General features: G+C 46.2%; 1 protein-coding gene across 1 annotated transcript in view; it reads right to left on the bottom strand.

Annotated features, from left to right (window-relative positions):
* pcdh15b (protocadherin-related 15b) overlaps nucleotides 1-19426 on the bottom strand; it is a 1024406-nt gene that overhangs the window by 261162 nt on the left and 743818 nt on the right. Inside the window, 3 exon segments of the mRNA XM_055647246.1 lie at nucleotides 1950-2029; nucleotides 14401-14533; nucleotides 18412-18605. Of these exon segments, the coding sequence (XP_055503221.1) occupies nucleotides 1950-2029; nucleotides 14401-14533; nucleotides 18412-18605 (407 nt within the window).

Raw genomic sequence — 19426 nt, 5'->3', positions numbered from 1 at the left:
CGGTGCTGGGGTAATAAAATAAATTATAGTGGTGAGTTGGAAACCAGCAGAGATATTAAACAAATATTTTGTCTCCCTTTTTACACTTGAGGACACAAAGTGCATAACTGGAAATTATGGGTCACCAAGGGTCTAATGGGGGCGGAAAAACTCTGCATAATTAATATTAATGAAGAACATTTACGGGAACAATTAACAGGATTAAAAGCTGACAGATTCCACCGACCCAAAGGCCAGAGGTGTCTAGACTCAAGAACGGTCCCCATGGTTTGAAAATTAATAACCGTAACCTCTGTCTTTGGGGAAATAAGGGAGAGCGCGGAAACAGGAACTTGAGGCAGGTTAGCCTGACATCTGTACCGGGGATCATAATTGCGTCTAGTATTAACTCCTTGGCAAAGGGTCTTAAGCATTCGTAATATGATTCAACAAAATTAACATGGATTTATGAAAGGGAAATTTATTGTAGGATTTAATGTTGAAAATTTATTTTTAGTTTAGTTCATAGAAACATAGAAAATAGGTGCAGGAGTAGGCCATTCGGCCCTTCGAGCCTGCACCGCCATTCAATATGATCATGGCTGATCATCCAACTCAATATCCTGAACCTGCCTTCTCTCCATACCCCCTGATCCCTTTAGCCACAAGGGCCACATCTAACTCCCTCTTAAATATAGCAAATGAACATAGATGCAGTGCGGAAAAAGGACCTTCGGCCCACCGAGTCCGTGCCGACCAGCGATCACCCCACACTAACACTATCCTACAGATGTTAGAGACAAGTTACAATTTCACCAAGCCAATTCGCCTACAGACCTGTACGTCTTTGGAGTGTGGGAGGTAATCCCAGCACCTATGCTATTGAGATGAATGAAGCCACCACTGCCTTCACAAACTCATAGTCTGCCTCTGGCTATCGATTTACACTGAGCCAGAGTCTTCCCATATTTCATTTCCACCACACAAAGGCGATCTATTTTTATTCCCTGTAATAACCACGTAATCTGTCCTTGTCCTATGAAGCTCACCTGCTGCTGGAGCTCACGCCCCCGCCTTTTATGATTTTTAAATTGACGTACATTTTATTTTGTGATCAGGCTCTCATCCTTCATGTTAAAATGAAGCTCATTGAGAATTCTGCTGCCCGTATCCGATCCACATCAAGCCCCGTTAATGCATCATCTCGGTGCTTTTTCTCTGCCCTGATTCCCGGTTAAACAATGACTAGGTTTTAAAATCCCGTAATTTTCCATCTCACAGCCTTTCACGGCCTCTTTCAGCCTTCCAGTAGACGGCACACAGCGGCGCAGCAGTAGAGCTGCTAGCCCATAGCGCCAAAGGTCCAGGTTCGATTCTGACCTTGGATGCTATCTGTGTGCAAAGTTTGCATATTCTCCCTGTGGCTGTAGGGGGTTTCTCCGGATTCGTCCCACGCCCCAAAGACATGAAGGTTGTAGGCCATTCAATTGTAGGTCTGTGCACCCTTGTCCCGAGGCATTAGTTTTTTTACATTTAGTTTTTAGTTTTAGAATTGGATGATCAGCCATGATCATATTGAATGGCGGTGCAGGCTCGAAGGGCCGAATGGCCTACTCCTGCACCTATTTTCTATGTTTCTATGTTTCTAACATACAGAATACAGCCCACCGGGTCTGCGTTACCCATACACTAGTTTTATCCTACACAATTTACAGAAATCAATTAACCTACAAACCTGCACGTCCTTGGAGTGTGGGAGGAAACCGGAGCTCCCGGAAGAAACCCATACGGTCACCGGCAGGATGTGCAAACTCCGTACGGCCATCATTCCTAGTTAGGATCGAACTCAGGTCCCTGGAGCTGTAAGGCAGCAACTCTACTGCTGCGCCACTGTGCTGCCTTATGCACCATTACTAATTATAAATGATAAATACAAACTCAGGCCAAGGAAGATATTTATTTCCTCTTACCTTTGAGTGATGCTAAACACTTGTTGTGGATCTCCATTAATAATTCGATAGGTAATCGGATCCCTCTCACGATCTGTGGCCTAAAAATACAAAATGGCGGCAGGTTTTCAATTTGAAAATGTAAAGCTTTTTCGTATCGAGACGCAGCATGGAAACAGGCCCAATGGGACCACGCTGACACACCAGTCACACCAGTTCTATGCTATCCCACTTTCTCATCTACCCCCTGCACACTCGAGGCAATTTACAGAGGCTAATTAAACTGCACACCTGCACGTCTTTGGGAGGTGGGAGGAAACCAGGGCACCCGGAGGAAACCCACATGGCCACAGGGAGAAAGTACAAACTCCACACAGTTTAGTTTTGTTTATTGTCACGTGTATCGAGGTACAATGAAAAGCTTTAGTTGCATGCTAACCAGTCAGCAGAAAGACAATACATGATTACAATCGATCCATTAGCGTTTAGCATTAGCGTTAAACCTAGTGGTTTAGAGCAAGGTAAAGCCAGCAAAGTCCGATTAAGGAGAGTCGGAGGGTCACCAAAGAGGCAGATAGTAGTTCAGCACCGCTCTCTGGTTGTTGGTAGGATGGTTCAGCTGCCGGATAACAGCTAGGAAGAAACTGCCCCTGAATCTGGAGGTGAGCGTTTTCACACTTCTGTACCCATTGCCTGACGGGAGAGGGGAGAAGCGGGAGTGGCCGGGGTGCGACTCGTCCTTGATTGCTAGTCTTGCCGAGTCAGTGTGAGGTATAAATGGAGACAGACAGCACCCGAGGTCAGGATCGAACCCAGGTCTCTGGCGCCATGAGGCAAATCTCTACCAGCTGCGCCACTGTGCCACTTATTATTGGTTAATAAGTATTATCAACCTGAAATTCTTGTTATCTTGGGAATACAATTTCTCATGCCATCTGTCACACTGCATGACAGATTTGCATCTTAATAGCCGCAATTACAACATCATCTTTTATTTAGTTGAAAATAATTCCTGACTGCTGTCACACACACACGTTTCAATCAAGTAGAACAATTTTTGTCTTCCTCCGTGTAATTGATCATGTGATTGAACACTTGAACTCCCTGCTCCAGAAAACTCAATCTTCAAGAGAAGGACTGCAAAAAGTGGCTGACTCGAAATTAAATGGAGTGACAATATGTTTGATGCCAATGAGAAAAATATTATCAAAGGCACTGTGTAACATCCCCCGCTGAAATAATGGAGAAAGGGCACAAGAGACAATTAAACCTTCATCGACTAATATTACGCAGTCATTTCAGACCTCCAACTATCTATCTGCTAGGTAAAAAGGACTGAGATGAGGAAAAACGTTTTCACCCAGAGAGTTGTGAATCTGTGGAATTCTCTGCCACAGAAGGCAGTGGAGGCCAATTCACTGGATGTTTTCAAGAGAGAGTGAAGGGCCTGTCCCATTTGGCCGTCATTTGCGCGTCACGAAGATGGCGACGCTGCGACGCTGCACGCCGCCGCGCGTCACTGCCTATGTCATCTCGCACCATGCGCGCATCGCGTGCGTGTCAGAACGCGCGCGTCGTGCGTCGTGATACGTAAATGATCTTGCATAAATTACGGCCAAGTGGGCCCTTTAGATTTATCTCTTCGAGCCAGCGGAATCAAGGGATATGGGGAAAAAGCAGGAACAGGGTACTGATTTTAGATGATCAGCCATGATCACATTGAATGCCAGTGCTGGCTTGAAGAACCGAATGGCCTACTCCGACATATTTTTCTGTGTTTCAAACTCATCACCAAATTTGATGGCCAACTCCTAATTAGATGCCTTGGAGAGGGGCAGCACTCAGAAGAAAAGCCTAGGGAGGAAGATAAAAACCTGCCTTTCCTCTCTTTCCTGTTGCTTGTTGCTAAGGAGAAACGTGTCAACAGTGGCAGAAGATAGTGGAGCATCTGTTACATTTCTAGACTGACAATTAACTCGCGGAAATGTGTTCCCAAAGGTTACCAGGAAGGCCCCGCTGACTGGAATTGAAGTTCAAAGCTGCTTCAGGTTCTATCACCGGGTCTAATTGCTCGCTGCGCCTGCAGGCTCGACTGCTACAGTTAGTGATCAGCTTCCAACTCAGCTTCCCAGGCACGTGGACCCTGGAGTGAACACCCTTGTGGAATGACTGTCCGCCTTTCTGAATTGGCCTGGGAGACCCAGTCTGCCAATATCCATGTGCGGCAAGGAACTGCAGATGCTGGTTCACACCAAAGAGAGACACAAAACGCTGGAGGAACTCGGCAGGACAGGAGGCATCTCTGGAGAGAAGGAATGGGTGACGTTTCGTTTCTGGCCGAGACCCTTCTTCGTCACCCATTCCTTCTCTCCAGAGACGCTGCCTTTCCCTCTCCTGAGCCACTCCAGCGTTTTGTGTCTGTCTGTCTGTCTGCCAATATTTCTGTCAGCTCTGGTAGTTGAGAGATCGCTGCTGGCTACCCCTTCGCTGTGTCCTCTTCTGCCAATAGCCCCTAGCTCCCAAGTAAACAACTAAACTCAACCAAACGCAACTCCCCCTCCCTCGCTGTTATCCAGCACAAGAAAATTCAATGGGGACCAACTTGATGCAGATGTCCCCACAGCAGATGTTCACTATTATTATTAATAGTTTTTTTTTTTTAAGTTTTAAAATAAAAGAAAAGCAAAATCTGAAAAAGTATGGGATTTATTCTGGTTTGGCCCTGAATCTGAATTGATTAACTCCTTCTCAGCCCATCAACGTCAACAGAGTCAGAATCAGGCTGGGCACTGGGCCTGTACTCGCTGGCGTTGAGAAAGATGTGGGGGGAACTCAGTGAAACTTATCGAACAGCGAAAGGCTTGGATCGAGTGGATGTGGAGAGAATGTGGGAGAGTCTAGGACTAAAAGCCACAGCTTCAGAACAAAAGCACATACATTTAGAAAGGGGATGAGGAGGAATTTCTTTAGTCAGAGGGTGGTGAATCTGCGAAACTTGTTGCTACAGACGGCTTTGGAGGCCAAGTCAATGGATATTTTTAGGTTGGAGATGAAACAGATTCTGGATTAGTACCGGTGTCAGGGTTTATGGGAAGAATGCAGGAGAATGGGGTTGACAGGGAAGGATAGGTCAAGCATGATTAAATGGCGGAGTAAACTTGATGGGCTGAATGATACGACTGATCCTATAACATGAACTTATACAGCATGCAAAGAGGCCATTTGGCCCAACTAGCCAGCCAACATGCCCCATTTATACCAGTCCCACCTGCCCGACCTGACCCTTAACCCTCTAAACCTAAACCTAAACAAGAATGATAAATGAGACTAACGAAAGATTTAAAGAAATGACTTCTAACAAACTGGAAATTTCTACATAGGTCCCATTCATAAACAAATATCAAGTGTTGATGACCATTCATAATTACATTCTTTAACGACACAAGCTACATGTCATCACCCCATTTCTCTCAATGTTCATTAAGCTTCAATGCCCTCTCTTCTAGTTTCAACTCAATTATTTGCTCAGACCGCATCGGTCTGGTTTCTGGCTCATCCACACTGGGCTGAGGCAACCCAGGTCAAAGGCTTTAACTGAAGGGCCTGTCCCACTTGGGCGTCATTTGCGCGTCACGCAGATGGCGAGCGAAGTTTTTGCACAACCAAAAATCCTGGGGCGCCGCGCGCAACCGTGCGTCACTGCCTACGTCACCACGCACCATGCGCCCGTAATGAACACCATGCGCGCGTCATGTGTCGTGACGCGTAAATGATGTCGCGGAAATGACTCGCAAATTATGCCCAAGTGGGACAGGCCCTTTAGGTGAGACCAAGCACAGGCTCGGCAATCATTTCGCTGAATACCTCCGCTCAGTCCGTCTAACCCTACCTGATCCTCCGATTGCTCAGCACTGTAACTATCCCTCCCATTCCCACGCTGACCTTTCTGTTCTGGGCCCACTCCATTGTCAGAGTGAGGCCCAGCACAAATTGGAGGAGCAGCACCTCATATTTCGCTTGGGCAGCATACACCCCAGCGGATGAACATTGACCTCACTAACTTCAAGTCACCCTTGGTTTCCCTCACTCTCCATCCCCTCCCCCTTCCAAATTTTCCGACCAGTCTTAGATAGATAGATAGATAGATAGCCTTTTATTGTCATTCAGACTTAGTCTGAACGAAATTGCAGCAGTCATACATATAATACAATACAATAAAACAACAATAAACACACATTAACATCCACCACAGTGAGTCCACCCAGCATCTTCTCAGTACGTAGTACTGACTCAGACTACATTTTATCTCTGTTTGCTTTGTTCTTACTTTCTCCCAACTAACAATGATCCATTCTACGTCTGCCTTGATCTTCATTCCCTTTGTCCTGTTTTCACACCTTACTATTCCTTACCTATTATATCCATCTCCCCTGACGTCTGTCTGAAAAAGGGTCTCGACCCGAAACGTCACCCGTTCCTTCTCTCCAGAGATGCTGCCTGTCCCTCTCCAGCATTTTATATATAATCTCAAAGGCAGTAACGACAAGTTTGAAAGTGGTGCTATTATCACCAGTTCATCTTTCAACAGGATTTGACAGCAGCAGTTAATGAAACCATCAGCTGCCAAACCAACCTATTCCATTCACCGTTGAGGGAATTTACCATCATTACCCTCTCTGATCGGCTGAGCTTATAATGGATCGACTAGGTTTATAATGGATCAAGTGGATTGACTGGGCTCGTAATGGATCAATGAGACTCATAATGGATCGAGTGGGCTTATAATGGATCGACTGGGCTCATAATGGATCGACTGGGTTTATGTTCAGTGGAATTTAAAAGGATGAGAGGATATCTTATAGAAACATATAAAATTCTTAAGGGATTGGACAGGCTAGGTGCAGGAAAAATGTTCCTGATGTTGGAGGAGTCCAGAACCAGGGGTCACAGTTTAAGGACAAGGGGTAGGCAATTTGGGACCGATATGAGGAAAAGCCTTTTCACCTTTTCACCCAGAGAGTTGTGAATCGGTGGAATTCTGCCACAGAAGGCAGTGGAGGCCAATTCACTGGATTTTCTATTTTCAAGAGAGTTAGATATATATATCTCGTAGGGCTAACGGAATCAAGGGAAATGGGGAGAATGCAGGAATGGAGTACTGGTTTAGGATGATCAGCCATGATCATATTGAATGGCAGTGCTGAGTCGAAAGGCCGAATGGCCTACCCCTGCACCTATATTCTATGTTTCTGAGAGCTGCAAGTTCCTTGGTGTAAGTTCCTTGGTGTATATATTACCGATGATCTGTCGAACTAATCACATTGAAGCAACAGGGGAGGTACCTCAATGCCTCAGCTTCTTCAGGGGATTAAGGCAAATCAGCATGTCTTCAATGACTCGTGGCAACTTTCATTATAGAAAGCATCCTGTTGGTTTACATCAGAGCTTTGGTTTGGGGACAGGCTTTTTAGCCCAAGGGTTACCAATCTTGCATGAAATTGCAGAAATTAGGCAGGCAGTGACTAGTGGCTGCAAGGCTCGCCCAAGTTCATCACACAGACAATATCTCCAGACTCCCCTGTGAGGAGGATGCTACCATCAACTCTATAATGTGGATAAATGTGAGGTTATCCACTTCACACTACCTAAATGGCGGGCCGAAGCAGACCTGGGTGTCCAATGTAGTGGGTGCAAAATATCTTTCATAATCCATAGAGGGAGTGCAGAGACGGTTCACCAGACTGATTCCTGGGATGTCAGGACTGTCTTATGAAGAAAGACTGGATAGACTTGGTTTATACTCTCTAGAATTTAGAAGATTGAGAGGGGATCTTATAGAAACTTACAAAATTCTTAAGCGGTTGGACAGGCTAGATGCAGGAAGATTGCATGTTGGGGAAGTCCAGGAAGATTTTTGCCGATGTTAGGGAAGTCCAGGACAAGAGGGTATGGAGACAGGTACGGGATACTAAGGATAAATGGGGAAACCTCCTTTTTCTAAAACCAATAGATTTACGAGATGGAGGAAGAACCCCACTTTTTCAAGACAGAGAGTGGGAATGACCATCTCTGGAAAGATGCTCTCTGCCACAGAGGTCAAACGTAGATTTTACAATGCGTTTAGAGCCAGTTTTATTGTAACATTGGCTATATTTAAATGAATTGTTTTCAGTTGTGTGGAGTTAGATGTGGCCCAATTTACCTTAAATGTAGTGGTATTTTCTAAGGGCATAGCAGAGCTGCCAACTCAGGGGTAAGGGATGGAGAGAAGAGAGGGAAGGGAGGGAGATCAGAGTACGGGATACTGAGTTGGGATGATCAGCCATGATCATATTGAATGGCGGTGCAGGCTCGAAGGGCCGAATGGCCTACTCCTGCACTTTGCTAATTGTCTATGTTTCTATGTTAACCCCAGTCATGCCTTCTTCTCCCTCTCCCCTCAAGCAGAAGACACATATGTTTGAAAACTCACATCACCAGGAAAATGGTGGTCCACTTCCTTCTGAAGGATAACTGAAGGTGGGCAATAAACGGGCGGTCACGGTGGCGCAGCGGTAGAGTTGCTGCCTTACAGGGAATGCAGTGACAGAGACCCGGGTTCGATCCCGACTACGGGTGCGGTCTGTACGGAGTCTGCACGTTCTCCCCGTGACCGCGTGGGTTTTCTCCGAGATCTTCGGTTTCCTCCCACACTCCAAGGATGTACAGGTATGTAGGTTAATTGGCTTGGTGTATTTGTAAATTGTCCCCAGTGTGTGTAGGGGTGTGTGGAGGATAGTGGTCAGTGCGGGGATCGCTGGTCAGTGCGGACTTGGTGTAACTCTAAAACAAAAGATATTGATTCCATCGGGGTAGAGATAGGAAAGACCAAGATGGAGATACAGCTATAGACCTTCAAACAGAAGCCACACAGTTTGTAAGGTGCATGGAACACAGAATAGTAGAGCACAGGGAACGGGGCCCTTCGGCCCACAATATCCATGCCGTACATGATGCCAAGTTCAACAAATCTCCACTGCCTGCACGTGATCCATATCCCTCCATTCCCTGCATATCCATGTGCCTATCCGAATGACACTTAATTGTCACTGTCATATCTGCCTCCACCATTACCTCTGGCAATGCGTTCCAGGTACCCAACACCCTTGGTATAAAAACCTCTCCTGCATATAAAGCACTTATTAATGAAAACGTGTAAAAAGCAGCACAATAATCGAGGACGAGAGGACATAGGCTTAAGGTGAAGGGGAAAAGATTTAATAGGAATCTGAGGGGTAACTTTTTCACACAAAGGGTGGTGGGTGTACGGAACAAGCTGCCAGAGGAGGTAGTTGAGGCTGGGATTATCCCAACATTTAAGAAACAGATAGACAGGTACATGAATAGGACAGGTTTGGAGGGATATGGACCAAATGCAGGCAGGTAGGACTAGTGTAGCTGGGACATGTTGGCCGGTGTGGGCAAGTTGGGCCGAAGGGCCTGTTTCCACGTTGTATCACTCTATGACTATTATTAATGATGGGAGTATTTACGGATTAATCCAGGTTGGAAAGGGTGGCTGTGGAAAGGAATTCATTCTGTGCACTCGGGGATAGTTTCCGAGAGCAATACGTTGTGAAGCCAACCAGGAAGCGGTCCATCTTGGATCTGGTGATGGATAACAAGGCAGGCTTCATAAATAACCTAGAAGTGAATGATCCCCGGGTAAGTAGTCATCGGAGCATGAACGAATTTGGTATTCAATTTTACAACGAGTAACTCGATTTGAAAAATAAAATGTGTCTAACATTAATAAAAGGAATGTATTTATAATGAGACGAGGGGAGGTACACATGTTTTGCCCGCTATGTTTGCATGTCATGTCTTGATTAGTTCAGGTGCTAGAGGTTATGGGGGGAAGGCACGACAATGGGGTTAGGAGGGAGAGATAGATCAGCCATGATTGAATGGCGGATAGACGATGGGCCGAATGGCCTAATTCTACTCCTATTCCTTATGATCTTATGGCCTCGTGTGAAAACGTACACCATCAGATACACGGACAGTTTCTTCCCAGCTGAACTACTATCGACCTCTTTGGTGACCCTCGGACTATACTTGACCGGACTTTGCTGGTTTTGCCTTACACGAAATGTTATTCCTTTTCTCATGTGTCTGTACACTGTAAATGGATCGATTGTAATTATGTATTGTCTTTCTGCTGACTGGTTGGCGTGCAACAAAAAGCTTTTCATTGCACCTCAGTACATGTGACAACAAACTAAACTATACCTAAAGCAAGGGTCTGGGGCTTAGATGAATGGCCTCCCAGTACTACAAACAATTTTACTTGTATCCCTGACGGATGGTTTCTCGTGCCCTCTCCGCATCCCTCCGTCCTTCCCTCCCTTCAACTTCAACATAAAGTTTATTGCTGCCCCTCGCCATCAAATGGCACCTCGACATCGCTCCCACTTCAAACTCTGGATGTGCTGTTGAAGGCATTTTATCGGGATGGAACACAGCTTGGTTTGGGAACAGCTCCACACAAGGCTGCAAATATTCGTAGGGAGTTGTGGACTTCTTCTTCTGTCGTATATGTTTTTTAAACCTGCTCCTCCGTTAAGGCGAGCCAGGCCAACGTGTCATCGTCCAGGTCAATCAGACCTCGTTCACCATTCGGTGGCCGACCGGTGTTTGGGGCAACTGGTGACTATGTGCTCCACTGTCTGTGTTGGGTCCCCACACTCACAGGAGGCGCTGTCCAAAAGGCCCCACCTTTTCATCGCTACTCCATAGCGTCCGATGCCTGTCCGCAAGCGGTTGAGGGTTGTCCACGGCTTTCGGGGCAGGTCCTGGCCAGGGGCGTCCATGGGGTCATTGATGTACTGGTGTAGCCTAGTTGGTTCCGTTGTCTTCCACTGGTCTCTCCATCTCGTCTTGATCCAGGCAGCCTTAGAAGCGTCAGCCAGTGTTGTGCAGAGCAGCTCTTGGTTTTGCGTGGCAAAGGGGTACCGTGACTTCAGGCGCACTTGTCGTGGTGTCTCTGTGACGATCTGATGGAGGAGGTGGGATTCATTGGTCTGCGCCTTTCGAGAGAGGGCCAGCGTGGCTGCCTCTCGTCTGATGTTGGCTGGGGCGATGCCAGCGAGGACGGGCAGTAGGTTTACTGGGGTGGCTCGTAGTCATCCGGAGACAGTCCGCAGGGCGCTGTTGAGGGCAGCATCCAGCAAGCAAGTTGAGGGCTACGGCACCAGACCGGGGCGCAGTACTCGGCGGCTGAGAACACCAGGGCCACTGTGGACATGCGCAGTGTCTTCGTCGTGGCTCCCCATGTGGTGCCGGCTACGTGGCGTATATCAGTGCGGCACGGGCGCTTGTCTTTGCCTTGGCACCTTCCAGGTGTTGTTTGAATGACAACGTTCTGTCGAGCTTCACACCGAGGTACGTGGGGACGGGCTGGGACTGTAACCGGGCGTTATCCACCATGACGTAGCCCAGACAGACCATCGCACAAACCAAACTCCCTTCCATTGACTCCATCTGCACATCACGCTGCCTCAGCAAGGCCACCAGCATAATCAAGGACAAATCTCTGCCCGGTCACTCCTCTTATCACCTCTCCCATCTTTAATCGTACTTTACTGGACCTTATTAAACGTTTGTACCTTCTCCTTGTGACCTGCGTGGAAATGACGCGCCAATGACAGATTGCTAGCGGCATGAACATTGACTTGTCCAATTTTCGGTAGCCCTTGCTGTCTCCTCCCCCTCTCAGCTCTCCCTCAGCTCTCTGGCTCCTCCCCTTCCTTTCTCCTTTCTTCTCCCCCCCTCCCCACCCACCCTACATCAGTCTGAGGAAGGGTTTGACCCAAAACGTTGCCTATTTCCTTTGCTCCATAGATGCTGCTGCACCCGCTGAGTTTCACCAGCACTTTTGTCTACTCCAGTACTTTGTGTCTTGTTTTGTTCGAGAGTCTCGAATGTTCAATTGTCATATGTACTGACACTAAACAATGAAATTCTTACTTGCAGCAGCGATGTGAAACCGAGGAAGAGATTTTGTCAAAAGGGGACGGAGAAAGTAAATGGGGGGGGGGGGGGGGGACACGAATTGTGGAAGGAGTAGGTACGCACGCAGACCTGCTGAGTTACTCCAGCACTTTGTGTCTTTCCCTGACTTGGTATTACTCTCCTCGCCTCTGCACAGACTTAATAACTTCCATTTGATTATTAAAACAGTCAGAAGCAGAGATTTTTGCACATGTGAACAACTTCAGTCTTCATTTCCACTGTAAGCAAACATTCGATAAGGGATACAAATGATAAGCAGGGCAAATCATTTTTTCAAATGACTGATAGTCACAGTTACTGTTAACTTTCATCATCCAACCTCACGGCAGAGTGAGTGATGTATTAAATGTGTCCAGCACGACCTGCGATGAATTGGAAGCAACACCAGCGCATCTCATTCACGGGCTGCAGAATTGATGAAAAAGGCATCCAAGCCACAAACAGAACAGCAAGTAGCAACCTGTGTTGATGAAGACATCCTCCCTCAGTTCATAAGTTCATGAGTGATAGGGGTAGAATTAGGCCATTCGGCCCATCAAGCCGACTCCGCCATTCAACTTTAACATCAGGGAGCTCGCGATCCCTGTCGGGGATCGTCTTTGGGGCTCAAACCTTGGGTGTCGGCGGATTTTAACATCGCGGAGCCCGCGGTCTCTGGCTGGAGACTGGCATCGGGGACTCCAAGGACTCCAGAGGTTTCGACCACCCCGACGCGGGGAGTTTCGATCTCCCCGACGCGGGAGTTTCGATCGCCCTGACGTGGGGGCTTCGACCGCCGGCTTCAATCCCCCAGATTGCGACTTTGATCCCTCAACTGCTCCGACCGTGGAAGAATAAAGAGGAAGGAGATTGGACTTTATTGCCTTCCATCACAGTGGGGAATCCACTGTGGTGGATGTTTATGTTAACTTTTATATTTGTATGGCTGTATGGTAATTTGAATTTCACTGCACCTTAATTGGTACATGTGACAATAAACTGACCTTAAAACTTTGAAACCTTGAATCATGGCCGATTTGTCTCTCCCTCCTAACCCCAATCTCCTGCCTTCTTCCCATAATCCCTGACATCTGTACTAATCAGGAAGTTATCTACCTCAAAAATATCCATTGACGGCTCCACAGCATTCTGTGGCAAAGAATTCCACAGATTCCACCCTCTGACTAAATAAATTTCTCCTCGTCTCCTTCCTCGATGTCTCCAGAAAACCTCTTCTGACACTATAATTTTTCATCAATCACTAGTTTCTATCTCTAAGTGAAATGGCGCTCAGACAAGGAAAATTTGGACTAGAAATCTTGCCTAAGCATGATCTCAATAATACAAGATACAAGATTGGGCAACTTTCAAAGAGCAACAGAAGATAACTAGAAAGGCAATACGGGGAGATAAGATATTAGGTACGAAGGTAAGTTAGCCAAGAATATAAAGGAGGATAGTAAAAGCTTCTTTAGGTATGTGAAGAGAAAATAAATAGTTCAGTCCAAAATTGGACCCTTGAAGACAGAAACAGGTGAATTTATTATGGGGAACAAGGAAATGGCAACTGTGTTGAGCAGGTACTTTGGGTCTGTCTTCACAAACAATCTACCAGATGTACTAGTGGCCAGAGGACCTAGGGTGACAGAGGAATGGAAGGAAATCCACATTAGGCAGGAATTGGTGTTGGATAGACTGATGGGACTGAAGGCTGATTAATCCCCAGGGCCTGATGTTCTGTATCCCAGGGTACCTAAGGAAGTGACTCTAGACATCGTGGACGCATTGGTGATTATTTACCATCAGAAACATCACCCTGAAATAATAAGGTTTAGGGTTAGAGATACAACACGGAAACAGGCCCTTCGGCTACCAAATCCATGATGACCATTGATCACCGGTGTATACTAGTTTTGTGCTATCCCACTTTCTCATCCACTCCCTACATACTAGAGACAGCATCCGAGGTCCAGGATCGAACCCGGGTCTCTGACGCTGTGAGGCAGAAACTCCACCAGCTGTGCTTGTCTGCCTCCCCGAGGCAGCAGGTTGTGCTGCTGTGAAATATATATGTCAGTGAAATGTCAGGAGAGATATATTTTAATAGCACTAGTCTCTCAGCATTAGACTTTAGAGATAGCGTCGAAACAGGCCGCCTCGAGCCACCGATTCCACACCGACCGGCGATCCCCGCACATTAATACTATCCCACACACACGAGGGGCAATTGTACACTTACACCAAGCCAATTAACCTACAAACCTGTACGTCTTTGGAAACCGAAGATCTCGGAGAAAACCCACACAGGTCACGGGGAGAACATACAAACTCCATACACAAACAGCGTGCAAACAAGTACCCGTACTCGGGATCGAGTGAGGCGGCAACTCTGCCGCTGCGCCATCGTTACGCCCTCAGAATATCGTAAAGGCACCTTTACCTTCAAATTCAGCAGAACTGCTCCTCTTCTCATCGCTTCACTCACTTCAAAGTTGTACATCATTTGTGGGAACCACGGTGGACTCTGATTGTTTGGAGGCAGAACCTCGATGTAGACAGTGGTGATGGAACTTCTGTAAAGACCAACATTGCATTATCGCAGTCCGTTTGCAAGACACTTTAAAAGCACAGCCTCAAACCCATTGTTAAATATAGTGGTGAAACACTAACGATACGATAGAACATTATTTATTCCAGGAGGGAAATTGATCTGCCGACTAAAACACAAAATACATGAAGCCTGTATTTATAATGACAAGTGGAAAGGATTGGGGATGTGCAAAGATTGGATGGGGGGGGTGGAGAGTCAGTCTTCCCCACGACAGAACAGTGGTCAAACAGTTAGCGTCTTTGTATAAAATAAAATATAAGACACAAAATGCTGGAGTAATTCAGCGGGACAGGCAGGAGAGAAGGAATGGGTGACATCTCAGGTCATGACCCTTCTTCAGACTGAGTGTCAGGGGAGAGGGGGACTAGAGATATAGATGGGTAAGGTGTGAAAACAACAGGTCAAAGAGGATGATGATAAGGAAATGTAAAGTGGTTCATTGTTAACTGAGGGGGGCATGACAACGCGGCATGCAATCAGTAAAGGGCCTGTCCCACTCGGGCGTCACTTGCGTGTAATTTACGCAACAATGGAGGAGGCCCAGCACAGGAAGGTCGGATTCGGAATGGGAGAGGTTGAAGTGCTGAACCACAGGGAGACCAGGTTGGTTAATGCGGACCGTGCGGAGGATGCAATAGATGAGGTTGGAGGAGGTGCAGGCATCCGCTGCTCTCGATGTCAGCTGATCTACATCGGTGAGACCAAGCATAGGCTTGGCGATCGTTTCGCCGAACACCTCCGCTCGGTCCGCATTATTAACCAAGTACTTCAACTCCCCCTCCCATTCCGAAATCTGACCGTTCGGTCCTGGGCCTCCTCCATTGCCAGAGTGAGCACCACCGGAAACTGGAGGAGTAGCACCTCATATTCCGCTTGGGCAGTTTGCATCCCGGTGGCCTGAACATTAAATTCTTCAATTTCCGGTAGCCCTTGCTGTCTCCTCCCCTTCTCAGTTCTTCCTCAGCCCTCTGGCTCCTCCTCTTCCTTTCTTCTTCCCCCCCCCCCTCACCCTGCATCAGTCTGAAGAAGGGTTTTGGCCCGAAACGTTGCCCATTTCCTTCGCTCCACAGATGCTGCCGCACCCACTGAGTTTCTCCAGCAATTTTGTCTACCTTCGATTTTCCAGCATCTACAGTTCCTTCTTGAACATTAATTATATATGGAGCCCAGCATTTAATGCGGGAGTATTAATTATACATGGACTCCACCCTCTAATACAGGGGTATAATTTATCCATGGAACCTGCCCCTTTAATTCAGCAGTGTCAATTATAGTTTAGTTTAGATTTTTTAGTTTGGAGATACAGCGTGGAAAGAGGCCCTTCAGTCCTGTGAGTCCATGCTAGTCAGCGATCCCCGCATACTAATGCTATCGTGCGCACACTAGGGACAATTTTACAATTTTACTGAAGCCAATTAACCTACCCGTACGTCTTTGGATTGTGGGAGGAAACCGGAGGTCCCGGAGAAAACCCACGCGGTCACAGGGAGAACGTACAAACTCCGTACGGACAAACACCCGCAGTCGGGATCAAACACGGGTCTCTAGCGCTGTGAGGCAGCAACTCTACTGCTGTGCCTACCGTGCCGCTCCCTGCCCGCCCCACCCCTTTAATACCGAAGTATCAATTATGCATGGAAACCACCGCTTTAATAGAGGGGTTTCAATTTTGCTGACTAGTTTAATCCGCTGCACTTTCCCAAATGGCTTTTGATAGTCCAGGTACACAACATCAACTGCATTAGCCCACTGTCACTTCAGCATGAAAAATAAAATTAATTAAGCACTATGGAAGTTGGGAGGTCATGCTGCAGTTGTATAAGACATCGGTGATACCGCATTTAGCGTATTGTGTTCAGTTAGTTCTGGGCACCATGTTATTGGAAAGATATTGTCAAGCCAGGACAGAAAGGGTTCAGAGAAGATTCATGAGGATATTACCAGTACTAGAGGGCATGAGCTATAGGGAGAGTTTGAGTAGGCTGGGTCTCCATTCCTTGGAGCGCAGGAGGATGAGGGGTGATCTATAGAGGTGTATAAAATCATGAGAATCATAAATCCGGTAGATGCATAGAATCTCTTGCCCAGAGTAGGGGTATCGAGGACCAGAGTACTTTGGTTCAATGTGAAGGGGAATGATTTAACGATTTAAGGGGTAACTTTTTTCACACAAAGGGTGGTGAGTGTATAGAACAAGCTGCCAGAGGAGGTAGTTGAGGCTGGGACTATCCCAATGTTCCTGTTAGAAAGGTACATGGATAGGACAAGTTTAGAGGGATTTGATCCAAACGCAGGCAGGCAGGAGTAGTGTATTTGGGACATGTTGGCCGCTGTGGGCAAGTTGGGCTGCCTTTCCTTTCCTTATTCAGCCCTATCCAAACGTCCATAAATTTTCACACTTTACTCGATTTTAGCAAGTACCATAGGTCTGAGGTGGAAATGATTGGCCTGATAATTGTCATTGTGTTCTTAAAGGTAATTTATCACACAACATCACTAAGAAGTGATTCACGTTGTATGTATGGTCGGCTCAAGCTAGAGTCAGTGACACAAGCCGAGTCTGCAGGTGAGCAGAGTCCCTACCATTAGCTCAGGTTTAATGCTGTAATTTATACTTTACAAGTTTACTGCCCTTGTAAAATGGAAACTGCTTCAAACAGGCACTAAACCTGGAGTGCTTTGCTTCATAAGTCATTTCAAACATTTAGCATTCTTTTGAGTGCAGACAATATCGTACATATATCTTCTGAAATTTCCTTTGCATATTTTACTGACTTTAAAATGATTGCCTTAGAAGATATTCATTATTTAAGTTTTTTTTTAATCCATATTTCACTTGAGCTGTTTATTGAGAGGGAGTCTTCACATTGCCCCCATGAGAAGAATCTTAACACTTCTTACAGTTGCATAGAGATACGGCTGTTGGAGCCGCTGCCTCACAGCGCCAGAGATCTGGGGTCAACCCTGACCTCAGCTGCTGTTTGTGTGGAGTTTGCATGTTCTCCCTGTGACCACGTGGGTTTCCTCCGGGTGCACCGGTTTTCACACACGTCCCACAGACGTACAAGTCTGTAGGTTAACTGGCCTCTGCAAAACTGCCCATTGAGAGCAGGAAGTCAATGCGAAAGTGGGATAATATAGATGATAGTCAGCATGTAGACACAACATTCTGGAGTAAATCAGCGGGTCAGGCAGCATGTCCGGATGAAGGAATAGGTGATGTTTCAAATCTGAACACTTCTTCAGACGAGTCAGAATGGGTAATCTATGGTCAGCATGGACTCAGTGGGCTGAAGGCCCCGTTTCCATTATCTATCTATCTATCTATCTATCTATCTATCTATCTATCTATCTATTTCCATTATCTATCTATCTATCTCTATCTATCTATCTATCTATCTATCTATCTATCTATCTATCTATCTATCACTATCTATCTATCTATCTAATCTCTATCTATCTATCTATCTAATCTCTATCTATCTATCTATCTATCTATCTATCTATCTATCTATCTATCTATCTATCGTATCTCTATCTATCTATCTATCTATCTATCTATCTATCTATCTATCTATCTATCTATCTATCTATCTATCTATCTATCTATCTATCTATCTATCTATCTATCTATCTATCTATCTATCTATCTATCTATCTATCTATCTATCTATCTATCTATCTATCTCTCTCTCTGTCTCTCTCACTCTCTCACTCTCACTCTCTCACTCTCTTCCTTTCTTTCTTTTCATTCATTCTCTTTTCATCAGTGAGGACTGTGAAGAGTCCTCTCAGTTAAGCCCGTTGGATGGTGTTTGCTTTTTCTCAAGAGATACCTACCTTTGTTGATCTGGTTGAGCGTTATCTCTGGCTTTGACAGTGAGAGCGTAGGTCTGACCAACGTTTAGACTAACTCCTGGAGCAACAGTGATCAGCCCACTGCTGTTGTTGATCACAAAGTCCCCTTGGTCCCCAGTCACAATTTCATAAACAATTTGTCCGTTCTTGTGTTCATCAGCATCCGATGCAGAAAGCTGAAATTCAGGAAATATCAAAGATTTTAGATTTGATCAGCTCTCTAAAGATTTTCTTTTTCATTTGTCAGCACCAGAGAGGTCAGCTTTAATAGCCGATCCCAAACTGCCCTTGATACCAACATGGCGGCACAGTGGTGCAGCTGGCAGAGCTGCTGCCTCACAGAGCCAGAGGTCCCGGGTTGAATTCTGACCCCAGCTGCTGTCCTTGTGGAGTTTGCATGTCCACCGTGAAGTGTGCCCACATAGGTTTCCTGCGGGTGCTCCGGTTTCCTCCCACATCCCCAAAACTTGTGGATTTACAGGTAAAAATTCTTTGTAAATTGCCCCTAGTGTGCGGGGAATTAATTAGTGGGATAATTAGTGCAAATGAGTGAATCGATGTTCGGCATGGACTCGGTGTGACGAAGGGCCTGTTTCCACGGTGTATTTCTAAAGCAAAATGGAAACAAAACTGGAACTAAAATAGAACAGAATTCCAGAAATAACCATTTGAATATAACTAGAAAATCCATTATCATCACTATATCAAACTATTAAGATGAAGCTTGCCATTTTCGAGGACCACCGCAATCCCGGTGAAGGCGAGTAGGGATTATGTGAATGTAGACGCAGAAAGTTGGAGTAACTCAGTGGGAGTAACACTGGAGAGGAGGAATGGGTGACTTAGATTCATGGGCAATGTAGGATCTGTGGTGATTTGCAGGACCAGGTGCTGAGGTCGCCAAGTACGTGTAGGAAGGAACTGCAGTTGCTGGTTTACATCGAAGATAGACACAAAATGCTGGAGTAACTCAGTGGGACAGGCAGCATCTGGGCCG

The sequence above is a fragment of the Leucoraja erinacea genome, chromosome 15, assembly GCF_028641065.1.
Source record: "Leucoraja erinacea ecotype New England chromosome 15, Leri_hhj_1, whole genome shotgun sequence".
NCBI lineage: Eukaryota > Metazoa > Chordata > Chondrichthyes > Rajiformes > Rajidae > Leucoraja > Leucoraja erinaceus.
The sequence above is the reverse complement of the archived record's forward strand: the minus strand, read 5'-3'. Positions and strand labels throughout refer to the sequence as shown.